At 38.7% G+C, this 15,266-nt stretch overlaps 1 protein-coding gene across 4 annotated transcripts in view; it reads right to left on the minus strand.

Annotated features, from left to right (window-relative positions):
- iqch (IQ motif containing H) overlaps positions 1 to 15,266 on the minus strand; it is a 23,547-nt gene that overhangs the window by 5,312 nt on the left and 2,969 nt on the right. For all 4 annotated transcript variants that reach the window (XM_020619306.1, XM_020619305.1, XM_020619303.1 and 1 more), the window contains exons 6-16: positions 13,973 to 14,075; positions 13,550 to 13,630; positions 12,807 to 12,997; positions 12,182 to 12,727; positions 10,529 to 10,595; positions 9,542 to 9,625; positions 9,287 to 9,438; positions 8,084 to 8,356; positions 7,734 to 7,922; positions 2,976 to 3,096; positions 2,467 to 2,753 (exon numbers count right to left, since the gene is read on the minus strand). In XM_020619306.1, the coding sequence (XP_020474962.1) occupies positions 2,467 to 2,753; positions 2,976 to 3,096; positions 7,734 to 7,922; positions 8,084 to 8,356; positions 9,287 to 9,438; positions 9,542 to 9,625; positions 10,529 to 10,595; positions 12,182 to 12,727; positions 12,807 to 12,997; positions 13,550 to 13,630; positions 13,973 to 14,075 (2,094 nt within the window). The remainder of the gene's footprint in view (positions 1 to 2,466; positions 2,754 to 2,975; positions 3,097 to 7,733; positions 7,923 to 8,083; positions 8,357 to 9,286; positions 9,439 to 9,541; positions 9,626 to 10,528; positions 10,596 to 12,181; positions 12,728 to 12,806; positions 12,998 to 13,549; positions 13,631 to 13,972; positions 14,076 to 15,266) is intronic.

The following is a 15,266-nucleotide window of genomic DNA, read 5'->3' on the forward strand; positions in this document are numbered from 1 at the left end:
GAGGTGCAAGATACCTGAGCGTGTAATGTTAATTTTACCTGTGATCCTCTGAATAAATCAGCACTGTTTTGAAGTTACTTGGACTGTCTCGTCTCTCAGAGTCCGTATGGTAAAAAGTACCGGGTACAACAGTATCAATTAAAGATTTTTTCAATGAATTATCAAAAATTAGCAAAAAGCCCAGAAAATCTGAATATTTTCACATTTGAGAAACTGTTTGGCATTTTTGTTTGGAAAATAATCAAAATAATTAACCAATTATTATAACTGTTGCTGAGTATTTGTGTTGTGATAATCAAGTTCAAAACAAGACAAATGTATGAATTTTTAAGGGGCTGTCATACAACAATTACTTTACAACAGTTAACCGCTTGAAGAAACACCCCAAATAATATATTAAAATATCATAGTGAAAAGATGTTTTTCATTATGTTAGAATCAAGCAACTTGTAACCCAATTTATAGGGCAGAAGTTATGCATGGAACTACAGTGTTTTTAATATAGATCAGTTTTCAATAAGCGAAAATTGTTGGAGTTAATATTATAATTTCAACATTTTGAATCTACACAATAATGACATGAAAAAGAATGCATGAAGTGTTCTAAACAGTACATGTCAAAACAATCAAAACAGCTGCAAGCTGTGTACATTCATAGTGAACAAGATTCAGCACTCAGTCACCTTTACTGCAGGGGGTACAGTAGCTACCACTGGATAGATGCAAGTCTCTATGCATCAGGTTGATACTTGGGCCTGACTGATAGACACACTCTGCCGAGCCATTCACTCGACTCACTAAAAATCATACTCCAATGTCCCATTGTCGCTCTTAACAAAGCCGTGGGAAATGTAAGCCTGGATTGTACCTGTTTTCTATTGCCTTGCATTTTCATTAAAAGCCCTGATGCTGCAGCTGGGGCCCCACCGTTCCACAATGTGAGGAAAGACTGCAAGGGCAAACATATGTGACCCATTTCTTCCCATCACACAAAGTAGGCAGCTTTTAGCAACAGGTTTGAATCTAAATTGATGTTTAAATCCAGACAGGTTTGCCCATGTGGCTCTCTTCTGTCTGAGCTGGGTGTGGGGGGTGGGGGGGATGGTTAACACTGCTCCCGCCTCTATTGAAGCACATGCTGTTTATAGTCTATTCTTAATTATGCTGTCAGTGAATCACATTTGATTTCAGGTCAACACTGAAATTGAATATTAATTTTAAGACTGTCATTATATCATTCTAAGCAGTTATGAAAAACTTCAGCTTGTGTCCCTAATATATACAGTATGTGAAATAGCATATTTCATTTTACATCTAAAATGCAAAAAATACTATGAACCACATATGTTGTTTAACCTCAAATCAATGTAATGTGGTGAACTACATAGTCCAAATAAGTACAATTCTGCTGACAAAAATAAACCTGACATAAATTCTGTTAATTACAAAATATTTAAAGTTTTAAGACACAAACTGCATTATTTGAACATTGCTTTGACACAATGTGTAACACCTAATCCATAAGATACTACCCTCTAGTGGTAAGTGTGCCCTTGGCTCATATCCACTCTACAGATTTTTATGGGGAATCCATTATGAATGCAAGCCTAAATAAAGCTAGACAGTGAAGAGACAAACAAATATAGGAGATTTATTAAGAAAATCCATCCTAAGGAGGTAGATGACAAATGGTGTATTGCTATCTGGTGGATTTTTAATGAAAGAAGAAAAAAAAAAAACATCTGATAGCGTTCAATGTCTTTTTTCAAGCCCCCTAGTAAAACTCCAGTGCTTTCTGTACTATTTTACAGGCTTAGTATTTTATAGACCATATTATAAACAGACCATTTTATTTTACAGCTCTGGATCAATAGGCAGTCAATGTAGCCAGATGGTAGGGCCAGAGGTTAAACCATCATAAACCAGTCCATTTCCAATATCATAAATCAAAAAGGTTTCAGCAAAACGTAATCCTTACAAATGAGGTAAGGCTTTGTGTCTTCTATAATAACAAGATGAATTTCAGCAGACCACTGCAGGTAACCAGGCAGGGGTTAAACAGTGACAGGGCATCCCCATGAAGCTGCCAAATCACTTTAGAGTGACCTATTGTCTGAAAGATAGGTGCCTCTAAATTTCTCAGCAGTGTAAGGTTAAAGGGCAAGCCTTAAATGGTGGAATCAGTGTATCAACACAATAAGACCTGACAGTTTATTAGATGACCTTGTCACACATTTGATCCCTGTGTCCAGTGTTTGACTTGCCTGTTTTCAAAATCCCTGGGGAACAGTATGGAAGGTACCTATCTGCTTATATGGATCTTTGATCCAGCCTATAAATTGATCTACTGTATTTCAATAGTGTGGGGAAACTGACAGCTTTGATGCCATGTGTTGCAACAGCCCAGACCATATTATTTATCCTGGTCGCATGAGCTAAAGCCTTCTCTTGCCCCAGCTGTCTTACCTTCTGCTCCATGGTGTTGTGGTTCAGAAAGGTAGCAAGGTCCACAGAGACATAGCCTATGATAAGGCGCTGCAGACAGGCCTGGCCGACACGCATGCAGATGGAGTGCAAGGTCTCTGGGTGTACAGAGGTCTGGGGAACAGTAGAGCCTATAGTTTCCAGTTGACAGGAGCCATGAAGCTGGTCTCCACAGGACAACATGGTCACCTCAACCTCAGGCACCAGCAGCAGATCTACTGTCAGACAGGTGATACTGTCTGAAGGGGGGTAGGCCTCCACCACACCACCTAGACACAGAGTGAGAGAAGAGAACAGTACAAACCTGTTATACAGCACCTGAAATTCCTCTAGCATCTGTTTAACAGCCAAGTAACATAAAAACCATTTAATTTTTCAGTTCACATCGGCAATATATGAGAACTACAAAGGACAGAAAATGACTGTTAGCATATTCAAACTGGTATATTTGCAGGTGAATTGCATTCAGTGCCTGACAATAGGCATCTGACCTTGCCTGAGGAAGGTCTTCAGGAAGCAAGTCCAGTTGGGATAGCAGGAGGTTTTAGTAGGCCGGGCATGACGGGCCAGCCACTCTGGGATCTCATCTAAATACCTGGGCAATACAGACTCCTGCAGAAAAAAAAGTTTAGGTAAATACATTAGGGATCTATTGAAAATGAGTTGATGACAGATCTCAGGACATTATGCATGTTCATTTATGCAAACAAAGTCAATAACAAGTCCTGGCAATTTTATTTTTCCCCATTGTTAAAGCTTTGTAAGTGTTGACTACATTCTTGGAAATGCCCTTGACTCCAGTGACTGCTTGTTATCCTTGAGACCTTTGGTGGCTGCTTCAATTTCTGCACGAGTGTCTGATGGATACTGCAGGAGGGTCTATCTGTGAGTGACAGCCTATTATCAGAAGGCCTCAGGAGTCTAATGGCTTTAACTCACAGCCACGGAGACAGCACCTGCCCTCAATAACAACTCTCTCCACTAGGCAGCTGATGAATACCTAAGCTAACCCATCTATCTGGGGATCAATCTGGGTTTGACTGGGATCGACATCACTCGTTTCTGTAACTAGGAAATGCCATAATGGTTTCACCGCTTAATGATGCTGTTAAATTCTAACTTTTGTTTTCAGTGTCTCAAACAGTTTGGTATCTCAAACACACTGTGTTCTTTGATAACACTTCAATACACTGTAGTTAAAGTAATAAGAATGCCTCTACTGAACCTTTAGTTGTCATTTTATACCTTATATATCAAATTATAAAACGACAACTAAATGCCTATGTTGACTGTATAAAAAGTACAAATACAGTGTTCCATATGTAATAATATCTTGTATGAGTATTAAACAGGAATTTAATTTACTTGTATGCATTAAAATACGTGAAAACTCCTTGTGATTAAATTCTGAATAAAAGTAAAGTGTTTTTTCATTGTTCTATTTTGAGCATTACTTTGTTTTGAGTATATGCTGTGTGGTTTCACTGGTAACAGGACTGAAGGTTTTGCTGTTGATATTCCAGTCATGTAACAGCCATCATCATATTCAAGTACTGTAAGAGGCGAGGTCAAATGCTACACAGTGATTCCCCCTATACAAACCATAAAGTACACAATGGTGCGGCAAAAAGTGTAAGGGAACGGTTGTCATTTTCAACGGAAGAGCAAGCTCACCCCAGGACTTTGCCTATGCAGTTCACAGAAACAGCAGGACAGGAAAAAAAATAAAGAGAGGTATTTTGCAATAAATTATTTGGACTTAAACTGCGTACAGTGCCCCGTGATAGGATTCAAGCTTTGCTTGGTGTCCACATAAAGCCATACAATCTGGTCATAAATAAAACAGATGCTGCCCTGCCTCTTTGATTGCCATTTCATCTCTCCATTACATAGTAAAACAACTGAGAAACTACAGTAAGCTTTGGGAATAGAAGGATATAATCTGACTAGTCATACTTTTTGTATGAAGAATAATTTTCTGAAACACTGACCAACCAAAGCTTCAACCTTAATCTACTACAGCCATGGCTAATTTCATGTGTAGGCTTAATAATAAAAGGAACATTGAGTTACTTACTTGTTCTTATACCTGGTTAAATTTAACATAATAGTATAGGGACCGCATATTTCCTCTGCTTAAAGAACAACAAGCATTTGTGAAACTAACAGAACCACTAAAAGTCTTCACAAGGTAAATTTAGGTTAATTACGTTAAAGCTAAACCTTAGCTATTTAAACCCCTTCATGCAAACAAAGCTTACCCAATATTTAGACAGAAAACATCTGTATAAAATGTCCCTCTACCTCTTCAGTGGTAGTGATTATCAAACGACCCATTTCGTTGACAGCCTTAACCTAAATAAGGTGCTGCTCAAGATCTGTTTGTACACAGCATGACAAAAAGAAGTACTCCATCTGTTGACGCCATTAGGTGTAATTTTTACCCTCTTGTGCCTAATGATCCATATGCAGGCTGTGTGAGCGCTTAAGTGTGTGTATGACCCCCTTCAGGCATTGCATGGGTGCAGATCTACATGTCTTTAACCTCTCTCTGTGTAAATTCTAAAAAGACCTAGGGGCTTTCTGCAAGCTGAAACACTGTGCTGGAGGCTGTGTGCCTCACAATATTTAGAAAAGCACACTATCTGCTAGACCTCTTTGGAAGCTACTCTAGTATAGTTGTGATCCCCCCTTGTCCTCATTGTTGTAGCCTTTTGGGCTTTCTTTTGCGTGGCTAGAAGGGATCTGATTGTTGACCACATGGTATTCTGGTGTCAGGCTTCTTCATGCTGAGCCATCAGAACAATAATTAAAAAAGAAATGCATACAGTTTATGTAGGCTAAGACCAAACATACTCTCTAATCACCTCTCTACCTTTACACTGATTATAAAGAACGTGAGGCATTCCACTGAATTGTAAAATTTATATTATACACTTTAATCATCACTTCTTTTTCTTTTTTTTGGTAAACAACCATCTTGTGAAGAACTGTTAAATTATGAATTAATATTTAAAGTGCTTCATTTGATCATTTGTATTTCATCAATAATTAATGAAATTGTTGCAATTTTCATAAACCTAGCTTTAAACGTATATTAACCAAATGCTTAAATGCTTGCAAATATTCAGTATTGCAAATATCTATCCTATTCACTGGCTGTCAGCACTGCAATTAGGTCTACTTCTTTTCAGCAAAGTGCTACATTAATGAGCGCTATATCTCAAAATATACTGCCATGTTGAAACATCCATCTACAATTTCTGCTGTGAGGAGATGGCAAAGAGGAGATACTCTGGAATAAAATATTTATATGTGTGTACATAATCAACAACACTGTTCTGTAATCCTTCAGCATATAGAGCTAAATTACTATCTTCAATATACACTAGTACAACAACAGAAGGACGATGGAATACATTTAAGGGGCTAGTACATTTTTGGGGAAAACAGTGTCATAACAAAAAAACATGCAATGAGGAGCACAGGATGTGGGTTTTGCTTTGATTAAAAGAGCAAGGTGTAGAATAAAGGCCAGTTAAAGTGTTGTGTCCATATGGCCCAGAAGCCCTAAGGCTGTCGGCCTACACTGGGGGCCCCGGCACTCTTCCCTCTCCATGGGACCCCAGCTGGTGAAACAAACCCCATTTACTTTCCTGTGCTGCCTCAGCCACCATTATGGACCTTGGCTCTGGCTCAGCCACTCTCTGCCATAATTAACAGCACCAATGCCACAACAATTACAGCCCCGCACTGCACATACACTGTGAATCAAAGAATGAGCTAATAGGAACAAAACAGAGTGAGCCATAAGAAGCTTGGGATGACTGCTGTTCTTTCAAATGGAATAAAAAGTAAAATCATTGTGCTCCAAGCCCACAATCATTAGCCTGTAATTAGTTTACACAAAGCTCCCAGTTAAATGGCAAAATACGGTAATTAACACATGACAGAAAATCAAAGGCTACTTTGTAAGCATATGAGAAATAGGAGCCAGGGGCTCAGAAGCTGTGTACAGATTGCATCTATACTAAATGAATGGTTTACCAATGATTAAAACTATTTTATTTGTTTTGAATAGGATTAAATCTGATTAAAGATTAAATCTGAATTTATGTGTTGAGGAGAAAGCAAACGTTGATAACGTATTTGTACAATAATGTTCTCTTCACAAATCGAGTGAGTGTCTTGGACAGAAAGAATGCATGGTGTTGTTATATTAAAACAGTCATGTCCAAACATGTCAAATTTTATTTATATAACCTAATATAAATCATATTTTGCCTCAGTGGGGCTTTAGAACACCCTATGTCCTTACACGCTCGGATAGGAAAAAGAAAACCTCAGGAAGAGCAACTGAGCAGAGCAGATCAAAGCATCAACTTTAACTGTAACTCAGACTTAAAGTGTTTAGTGTCATCTGCACATTAATATACTTTAAAGACATTTGTAATACAAATGGAATTAGGTGTGAATCTTTCTGGTATTAATCTGCAGGATAATCTTTAAAATATATATATGCATGTCATTTAACTGTCACTGCCAGTGAGGTAGGGCATTACTACAACTGGACGAGCGTTTGTTCTTCCCAACATGCCAACACTAGTTGATGTACAGTATGTGCCTAAGATAATGAATAAAGGCTGTGTGTATAAACAGTTATTTTATGTAGTAATTTAATGTTTTGTGGTTCTGGGGACAATGCTCAAATTACTGTACTACAGGGACCAGCACTGTGACAGTTACGTTAAGATACCCATCTCTAAGCTAAGTGATCTCTCTGACCCTACTGTGACCCATGCTTTTGTTCATTCAGTGACAGAAGTGAATCTAACCCTTTTTGAGCTGTCTCATTTCAACAAGGAGCACAATTGCCATTTTAATATCTAGCTGTTACTGTAATGTTATCTGTTAAGTATCTAGTTGTTACCATGTTAACTTTAAATGGCTGATTCCTCATTGGTATGAGTGTAATAATAATAGCAATAAACTTTATTTGTATTGCACTTTTCTAAAACCAGTACTTTGGAGGGAGCCATAAAAACAAGACATAATAGTAAAAAAAACATCAATTTAGGGAGAAGTAATAAAGAAAATAAAGAAAAAATGAAAACACAAACCTAAAATTCAAGCAAATTCAATAAAACATTGTATAAAAGTAAGTGTATAAAATGTATTATAAGAAGTGTTCATATAGTTTATGGCAGGGAGGGAATGACATACAGTAGTCCCTTAAGTCACATCTTTACCTGAATCCATTTTGTGTTCCATAGCTCAGGACCATAACGATGGTACTCCTGCAGGGCCCAATTATAGCAGTTAAGATGGCATATATCACAGTATGCAATACCACGGCCACCATGCTCAGAGTCCATCTTGAAAAGCCAGCGCTGTACATGAATGTTTTGAGTCATAAGCTCAGCCAGTGTTTCATGAAGCTAATCAAAATCAAAAGAAAAACGTGAATTACAAACCACGTAATATAAATTACTACAAGTAAAGGTTGAAACTGAAAATGTGTTCTTTTATGTTATCAGGTACTAGTGAAGTACCTCACTTGTAATAGAGTTGGTATATGCATTTGTGTTTAATCTCTGACCTGGTTTAGTGAGAAGATGTCGCCTTGACCAGGAGGTAAATCAACCTCTGCCGCGGTGAAGATCCTCCTCCCTCCAGACTTTGTGCTATAAAGCTGTGCAATGGCCGGTTCTGGACCCAGGATTGGCACTCCCAGCTCATCTGCCACTGCCAGATCATCCACATGGGCCATTCCACCCACGATATAGGCCTGCTTACCCTGAATCAGGTTCCTGATGCGTCTGAGGGTGCGTGGACTGTACTTGAGCAGCGTAGACAGGCACATGTTATAAGTCTAGAAGAAAAGAGGGGGGAAATATTACTGCAGGAGCTAAGAGTTCTCAGTGTTTCTTCCAAGGGTTGTTTCTTGACCTGATTTATCACTGTATACACACAACAGATCTATTATTGTAATAGCCAGTAGGGCTTTGACCTCTCCTGGATTCCAGCAGGTTGAATTGATAAAAGCTGCCTGTGGGACGCTTCCTCTATCCTTCACATCTTTATTGTGTGCTAGCAATGAGCTCCTTGGGAATACAACTAATTACTTCACATCTGTATTTATTTGATCCACATGGAATTATCCCTTCTGTCACTGGCAGAATGCGCTGCCAGCCATGGGTAGCAGTGATTCATTTCAGCAACATGTCTGGCACAGTTTAACAACAAAACAGCAGGAAAATCAATGGAAAGAAATGAAGAAGACCATGTTATGTTGCACATTCAACCTAGTGCAAAATTATCTAAAAAGATAGGCAGAATGAGTGCATGTAAAAAGACAATATAAAAACACCTTGATTTATTGCAATGACGTAATCAAAACAATTTAGTATTTCAAAACTGCAGCAGTAATTTGGAATAAACAGTTATTTAAATCACCTAATGTGGAATTTAATTATTTACTGAACACCAACTAAAGACCATGTATTTTAATTAAGTATAACTTAATTTAGCTCCAGTGTATAGACTTTAAAATAACACTGATGTTTAATTTCAACAGTAGTAAAAGGGGATAAAAATATTATAAAGTGTGAAGTTCTCAGATGACAAGTGTGTGGTAATAATCGCCTCTAGTACCCTCTAGAGGAGAATTCACCAACTACAGATGCTTGTAGCACCTCTACAACATAATACCATCAGTTTCACTACTATTCTAAGATTCTGTATTTTCAAGTTCTTTCTTGAATATTTACATTTGCGCACAAACAAATGTGATTGACCTTACCGGGAAATAATCTAGAGCCTCAGGTGTAAGGATAATAAAGCGTCTACCAAACCCATCTGTGGCTCCATCACACCTCAGGAGGCTGGTGTAATAGTGCAAGATGTCCTCCCCCAGATGTCGGGGGCACACATAGATCACCTCCACATTTTCATCTAAATATAAAAAAGTGGACTTCACAAAGTGCATGTTTACAGTAAAGCATACAGAGAAAGTCACTGTGTGTATTTATGGTGGTGAGGCTGAAAAAGCGCTCACCTCTAACATCACACAGTCTGCTTATTTGGATATTCTGTAGGATGTCAAATCCCCTCAAGTTCAGTCGCTGGCTCTGAGAATATCCTGTCGGAACAAAGTCAAAATAATTTGCACAAAACTTTCAAGGACAGATTCAAACTTCTTTAATTGGCTTTATTCAAAATCTGTAGTTCTGTACAAGTACCCTCAGATGTAGCTGGTACTACGGGGTGAGGCAGTTAAGGCTGATCACACAGTAGTTTATTGTAATGATTAATTTAACTTAATAACTAGCAGGTGCTGTGTCTGTCATGTGCTAGGGGTCCTGCTGCACCATGTCCAGCCACCACTGAGCCACATTCAGTGATATCTCCAGGATGGTACTCTATGTCTGTCTGGATTTCTGCCTGAGAGAGAATCCTCAACTGAATCAAGGTAATTAAATGATTGGATTCATGCTAATTAACAACAATGGGGTTCAACTTTCTAATTATCCTTGCTCACACAGCACTCTCTGTAGCCACCCCAAGTGCAAATAAAGCATTCCATCTGCTAGTAATTAGCCTTAATAATTTTAGACAATCGCTCAATGATTTACAATGCACATGCCTGATTACAGTCTAAATGTGAGTGCCATGGTGAAATTAGAACAAGAACAAATCATAGCTTGCATTCAATATCCAGTAAAACATAGCAACTTTTTCCTCTTTTGTGTGTGTTTTTGCACAGCACAAAAAAAGACCTTTGTGCCTCTTGCAAATATTCAGCATAATGGCTTTTCATTTGCTTAATCTGCAAATTAAATGGCAATTGAGACTAAATTGTTCAGTTCCCTGGTATGGGGACTGTCATCATCCTGTGAGTGCTTTCCTGCAGAGAGTCATTTGAACGAAACGGAGTGCCTCCACCAGGGCCACAGACTGGGGCAGCAGAGTGGTGAGACGGGATGACTGCTGCTAGATCAGATGTATGTGTGTGGGTGTGTGTGTACAAGGCAGAGAAAGCTACCTAATGAAGGGATGTGGATAATGGTCCTCTTGGAGGACTGGATGTGTTTCCAGTTGGCTGCCAGATGCTGCGGATGGAGAAAAGGAGTAATCAGTGAAGGGACTGCCTGAGCGTGTACACACATACAAATCATCACATCATTGCATAGCTAAAACACATCAAGCCAATCTCTCTGGGCTAACGGAAGCAAACCAAGCATAAAATACCACGTTAATTAAATTAAGCGTTTACTTTAGAAACATCTTCTCACAATTAATTCAATCAGCAAGGTACATGATGCTACTGCCAGGGGAAGATTAGCAAGCTTAATTAACAGGGTATGAATGTTTAAAGAGTGAGAACATACATTTAGAGCATGTATACACACACAATGATGTTAAAACTAAATGAACTTGTAGGCACTAATTAGTTTTGTGTTCAGTGTTCAGCTCAGATGACACCACAGACATGCCTCTATGATGAACAGGTAAAGATTATAGATGAAAAACTATGAAAACTGTGATGTCTCTTGAAGAGCTAAAAATAAATAAAATGTCTTAAGCTTATGACAGCAAGGTCCTGCTATGGCAGAAGATATATATATTTGAAGATAATGAGTATAAAAGTTGTGACACCCTGGAGAAAAGCTGACCTTCACAGCTTAACAAGGCATATGCTCCAAGAAAATGTAAACTCTAGAATTGAATTATCTAGTAAATGTAATTTAAATTAAACTGCATTAAATTAATTTTGGTGTAGTTTATATTTTATAATTACCCCATTCAAACAACTTCATGTGTGAATGTCTCAATGTCAACACATTTTATGGGATATATTTAAAGTACCTATAATACTTACAGCGGGTCATTATCTACTGTAATATACCATCAGAATGAATTGGGCACTTTTTTGCCCTTGATCCCTAGACATCATAACCACTGTTTCACTCTGTTTTCTTTTGCTATCAATGTGACTGCAGTTTTATTTTGTTCTTCTGTCTGCCTGTGTATTTCTGCTGTTCTTTATTGTTCATCTGTCTCACATCTGCTGTTTTCTTACTTATCCGTCTTGCTGTTTGTTTCTGCTGATCCACTCATTACAGTTTTATGTCTATCAGGTTCTTTTTTGTTGCACTAAAACACATTATAGTTCAAGCTGCACACAGTGATTAATGACACTGCATGAATACTTGCATGGCATTGCCCCACTTCTGTCCTTATTTTTAAAATCACTGACTGGTGGTTGTAGATGGCAGTACAGACTCTTAGTGCCTCTGAGATGTTAGTCAGAACAGTAGTCCCCCATAAAACACTGATGTTTATGACTGAATGGGAAATAGAACTTTTGAGTAATGGAGGTAAAAAATACAGTAGAACCATAATTTCCTTTTTAGCCTAAACTGTATTTTACAGACTGTAACAGACCTGTATTTCCACAGAATCAAACTGTTATAATTAAATCTTAGGGTACATTACATAAGAAAAAGAAACATTTAAAGATTATGCAGATAACTTAATAAAATCAGATGGTATAATGTACATCCAAATAGGATTTGTCATCTAATTTAATTCAGACATCATAAATAAATCTGACTCCACAGACAAACAGACAAAAGAGAATAGAGCAATATTATATAAGAGAGTGCAAACAGCATTTTGATATAAGGAATATCACCTGGGCTCTACTGCGAAAATTCTCCAGTTGTCTAAAACGCCGGGCCTGCAGGGCCTTCCTGACACGCTGCACCTGAGTGTGCATCAACCATGAGATGGCGATAATCCCTGCTGCCCACTTGCGCCGGTAGTGGCACAGGTAGGCTGTCCGAGCTACATAGCGCCTCCAGCAGGACTGGATGTGGATGGCAGCTGCCTCAATGCCTCCCTCTCCCTTGTAGCGCTGGCCTGGGCGTGACACCAGATTCAATACCTCCTCCCAGTTTTCAAGTACTGAGAGGAGGTCAATAACTGGAGGAGCCTTGTTCCAGCCATTATCCCAAGCATGGCCAAACTCCACCAGCTGTTCCCCTCTCACTTTGGCTAGAGGCACAGCAAACTCCCGGAGCAGCTTTTCCAGGGCCTCCAGAGCATATACCACACTGCTCCAGCACAAGCTAAAGCTCTGCTTGAAGTGACAGAAATCTACCGCCACTGGGTTGATCTTTCCGTTTATGATGGTAAAGGTGTGTTTTCTGAAACTTCCAGGAATTTGCACTGGTAGATTCTATTGAATACAATGAAACTGGTGAGAGGCAACCTAGACTTTGATAAAACAGTTAAAGGAATTGAAATATTGTTCATACCTGAGGATTTTTAAGAATAAGACCAGTGCTGCCTTGCATCATACTCTGGTGATCCATGCTCTTTGAGGCTGCAGAGGGAGGTGGTGTCTTGGTGGTCCAGAGAGGTGTGTATTCCCTGCCTGTTATGTTGCAGGTGGATCTAGGTTCTGTTCTCCATTTCAGCTGCTTATGAAACCTGGACTTCAGGTGACCTAAAGTCATAAACAGATGGGTTCAACTGTACTCTATCAGTGGTTAATCAGTGGCAAGCAGTCAGCACTGTCAACTCAAGTGGCAGCTGTCCCTACTTCAACAGAGTCAGTAATGAGTTTAAACCAAAAGACAATCAAAACATTGAGAGGTATGGCAAAAGTGAAAGAAAACAGAAGACAAAGCGCACAATTCCTAGTTCTGTAGCAATAGGCCCTCACAACGCACAGGACTGCCAGTGTCTGGCAGATGATTTATTATTGGGTTTCCATGGCAAGTTCCTTTTTTTAACAATACATTTTTGGAAGGTTGACAGTTAGAGAGAGACAGAAAACTAGAGACAAGAAACATGTGCTTTAACCATTAGGCCACCAGATGCTCCCATGGCAACCTTCTTAAAGGTTCAGTATTTCCAAGGGCATAACCTTTCTTTCTGCTGACCAAGACATTAAAAACCACATGAATCAGTCAAAAACAAAACAAAAACAATTAACTTGAAGACAGAATCAGGTAAAATGTAATATCTTCTGTAGAACCTTTGGAGAAGCACTGACCTATCTTAAAAGAGTATGAATCCTCTCTAGGGTGAAGAGAAGCAGCTTTGTGTTGGATTGACATATGAAGCCAACTCGTATCTGCCACAAAAAAAAAGAAAACCACAATAAAAAACCCAGCTTTTAAAACATCATATTTGTTCTTGTTCTTGAAAATATCAGACAAGAACGATTAAAAATACTAGGTAATAATAGGGAAGACAGAATGCTACATTAATATTAAAAATCTAAATAATAAATGATGTAAATTGCAGTTAGCAGTTTGTCAGTAAACATGAAGTAGTGCCCTGATCAAAGTGTCACAACAGCAAACAAACAACAAACTGTAACACACAATCAATCACTTCCACACATTTGTATAGAGTGTAACAGAGGTCAGGTACTGTAGATGTGGTGAGAAGGTGAAATGTCTGCTTAAAGTACCTGTCACCGTGTTCTTTTCAGGTTTCGTCAGAGTGTGACGGCCCCTTGGCTCAATGGCTTCAAGATTCATCACAGGACCAGTGATTATTCTGTGATGTTTTGTCTGAACAGAACATGATATAAGATCAGATTTGGTTGAGTATTTCCTGCTCTGGCCCTGAAATGTTGCTGCCCACAGCAACAGAAGTCCAGCACTAGTTAAATCAAACAACAATTTGAAATTGAGAGCTTGACCATGTCTAAATTAAATGTTTTTAGCAGCTAGGTTTTTATTTTGTTAGTATAAGTGCTAATCAACCATCAATTAGACTCATGCCAGCTTGATGACGTCAGAAAAAAAACTTTCTATGAGAATATGTGTGAAAGAGAGAACAGATGATTACAAATGACAGATTTTCTGAGTTCATTAGGAATTTATAGTATCTACAAAACTAGCACTGCCAAAGTTGTAAACTATCCTCTATCCCACTTCCTGCAGCAATTAATCTTAAAGTAACCAAAATTACACATTAATCTTAAAATACTATGATGTAATTGTGTCCCACTAAATTTATATCTTTTAATGCACACTAATTATATTAAAAGTAAAGATAATGGCCTAATTAAAAAAAAAATCATTTAAACTAACCTTAACTTATTCATTCATGGCTAGAGAACATCTCATAAAACAAAGTTTATGCTACTGCTCTTCCAGACTTGTCACCTAATGTCCTTTCCTTCATTTTCCTCAGACCACTGAGTTCTCTGACAGACCACAGGTAGTAGCCAGGTGCTGAGAGAATCTCCCCTCAAAGGCACACATCTGCTTCAGATGGGTTTGGGAAAAGGTGGCACCTTTTGTAAAATTGCTAAAATGCCAAAGCTCATCCCCTGGCATGGGTACAGAGCGAAGATGAGCTGGTCTGAGCTGCAGGAGGATGCAGCAGGCAGAGAGCCAGTGGGTAGCAGTTGGGGAAGCTACGGCTGTCTTATTGGCATGCTGGAGCAGGTACCCACTTCTGTCCTGAGACAGCTGTAAACCAGTAGCCCATAGCACAGCAATCAGGAGCCTGTTTCTTTACAAGAATGCTGATGTGCTACAATCTGCTGTTTTCTGCTTTCTGCAGCCAGCACTTCCATCTCTCCTATATCAGAGTGATGGTCTTGGCCTTGGTTTCTCATGTCAGGTATAGATTCCCAAAAACATATTGGGAAAAAAGCGTGTAAAATATATCTAAAACTAATGTCGACCTTTGCAAAGATTAATTTGTTTGCTGTGGTAAGGCCTGGCTGTCATCACTAAGCCAGAATGACC

The sequence above is a fragment of the Monopterus albus genome, unplaced genomic scaffold (genome assembly GCF_001952655.1).
Source record: "Monopterus albus unplaced genomic scaffold, M_albus_1.0 scaffold218.1, whole genome shotgun sequence".
In the NCBI taxonomy this organism is placed as follows: Eukaryota; Metazoa; Chordata; class Actinopteri; order Synbranchiformes; family Synbranchidae; genus Monopterus; species Monopterus albus.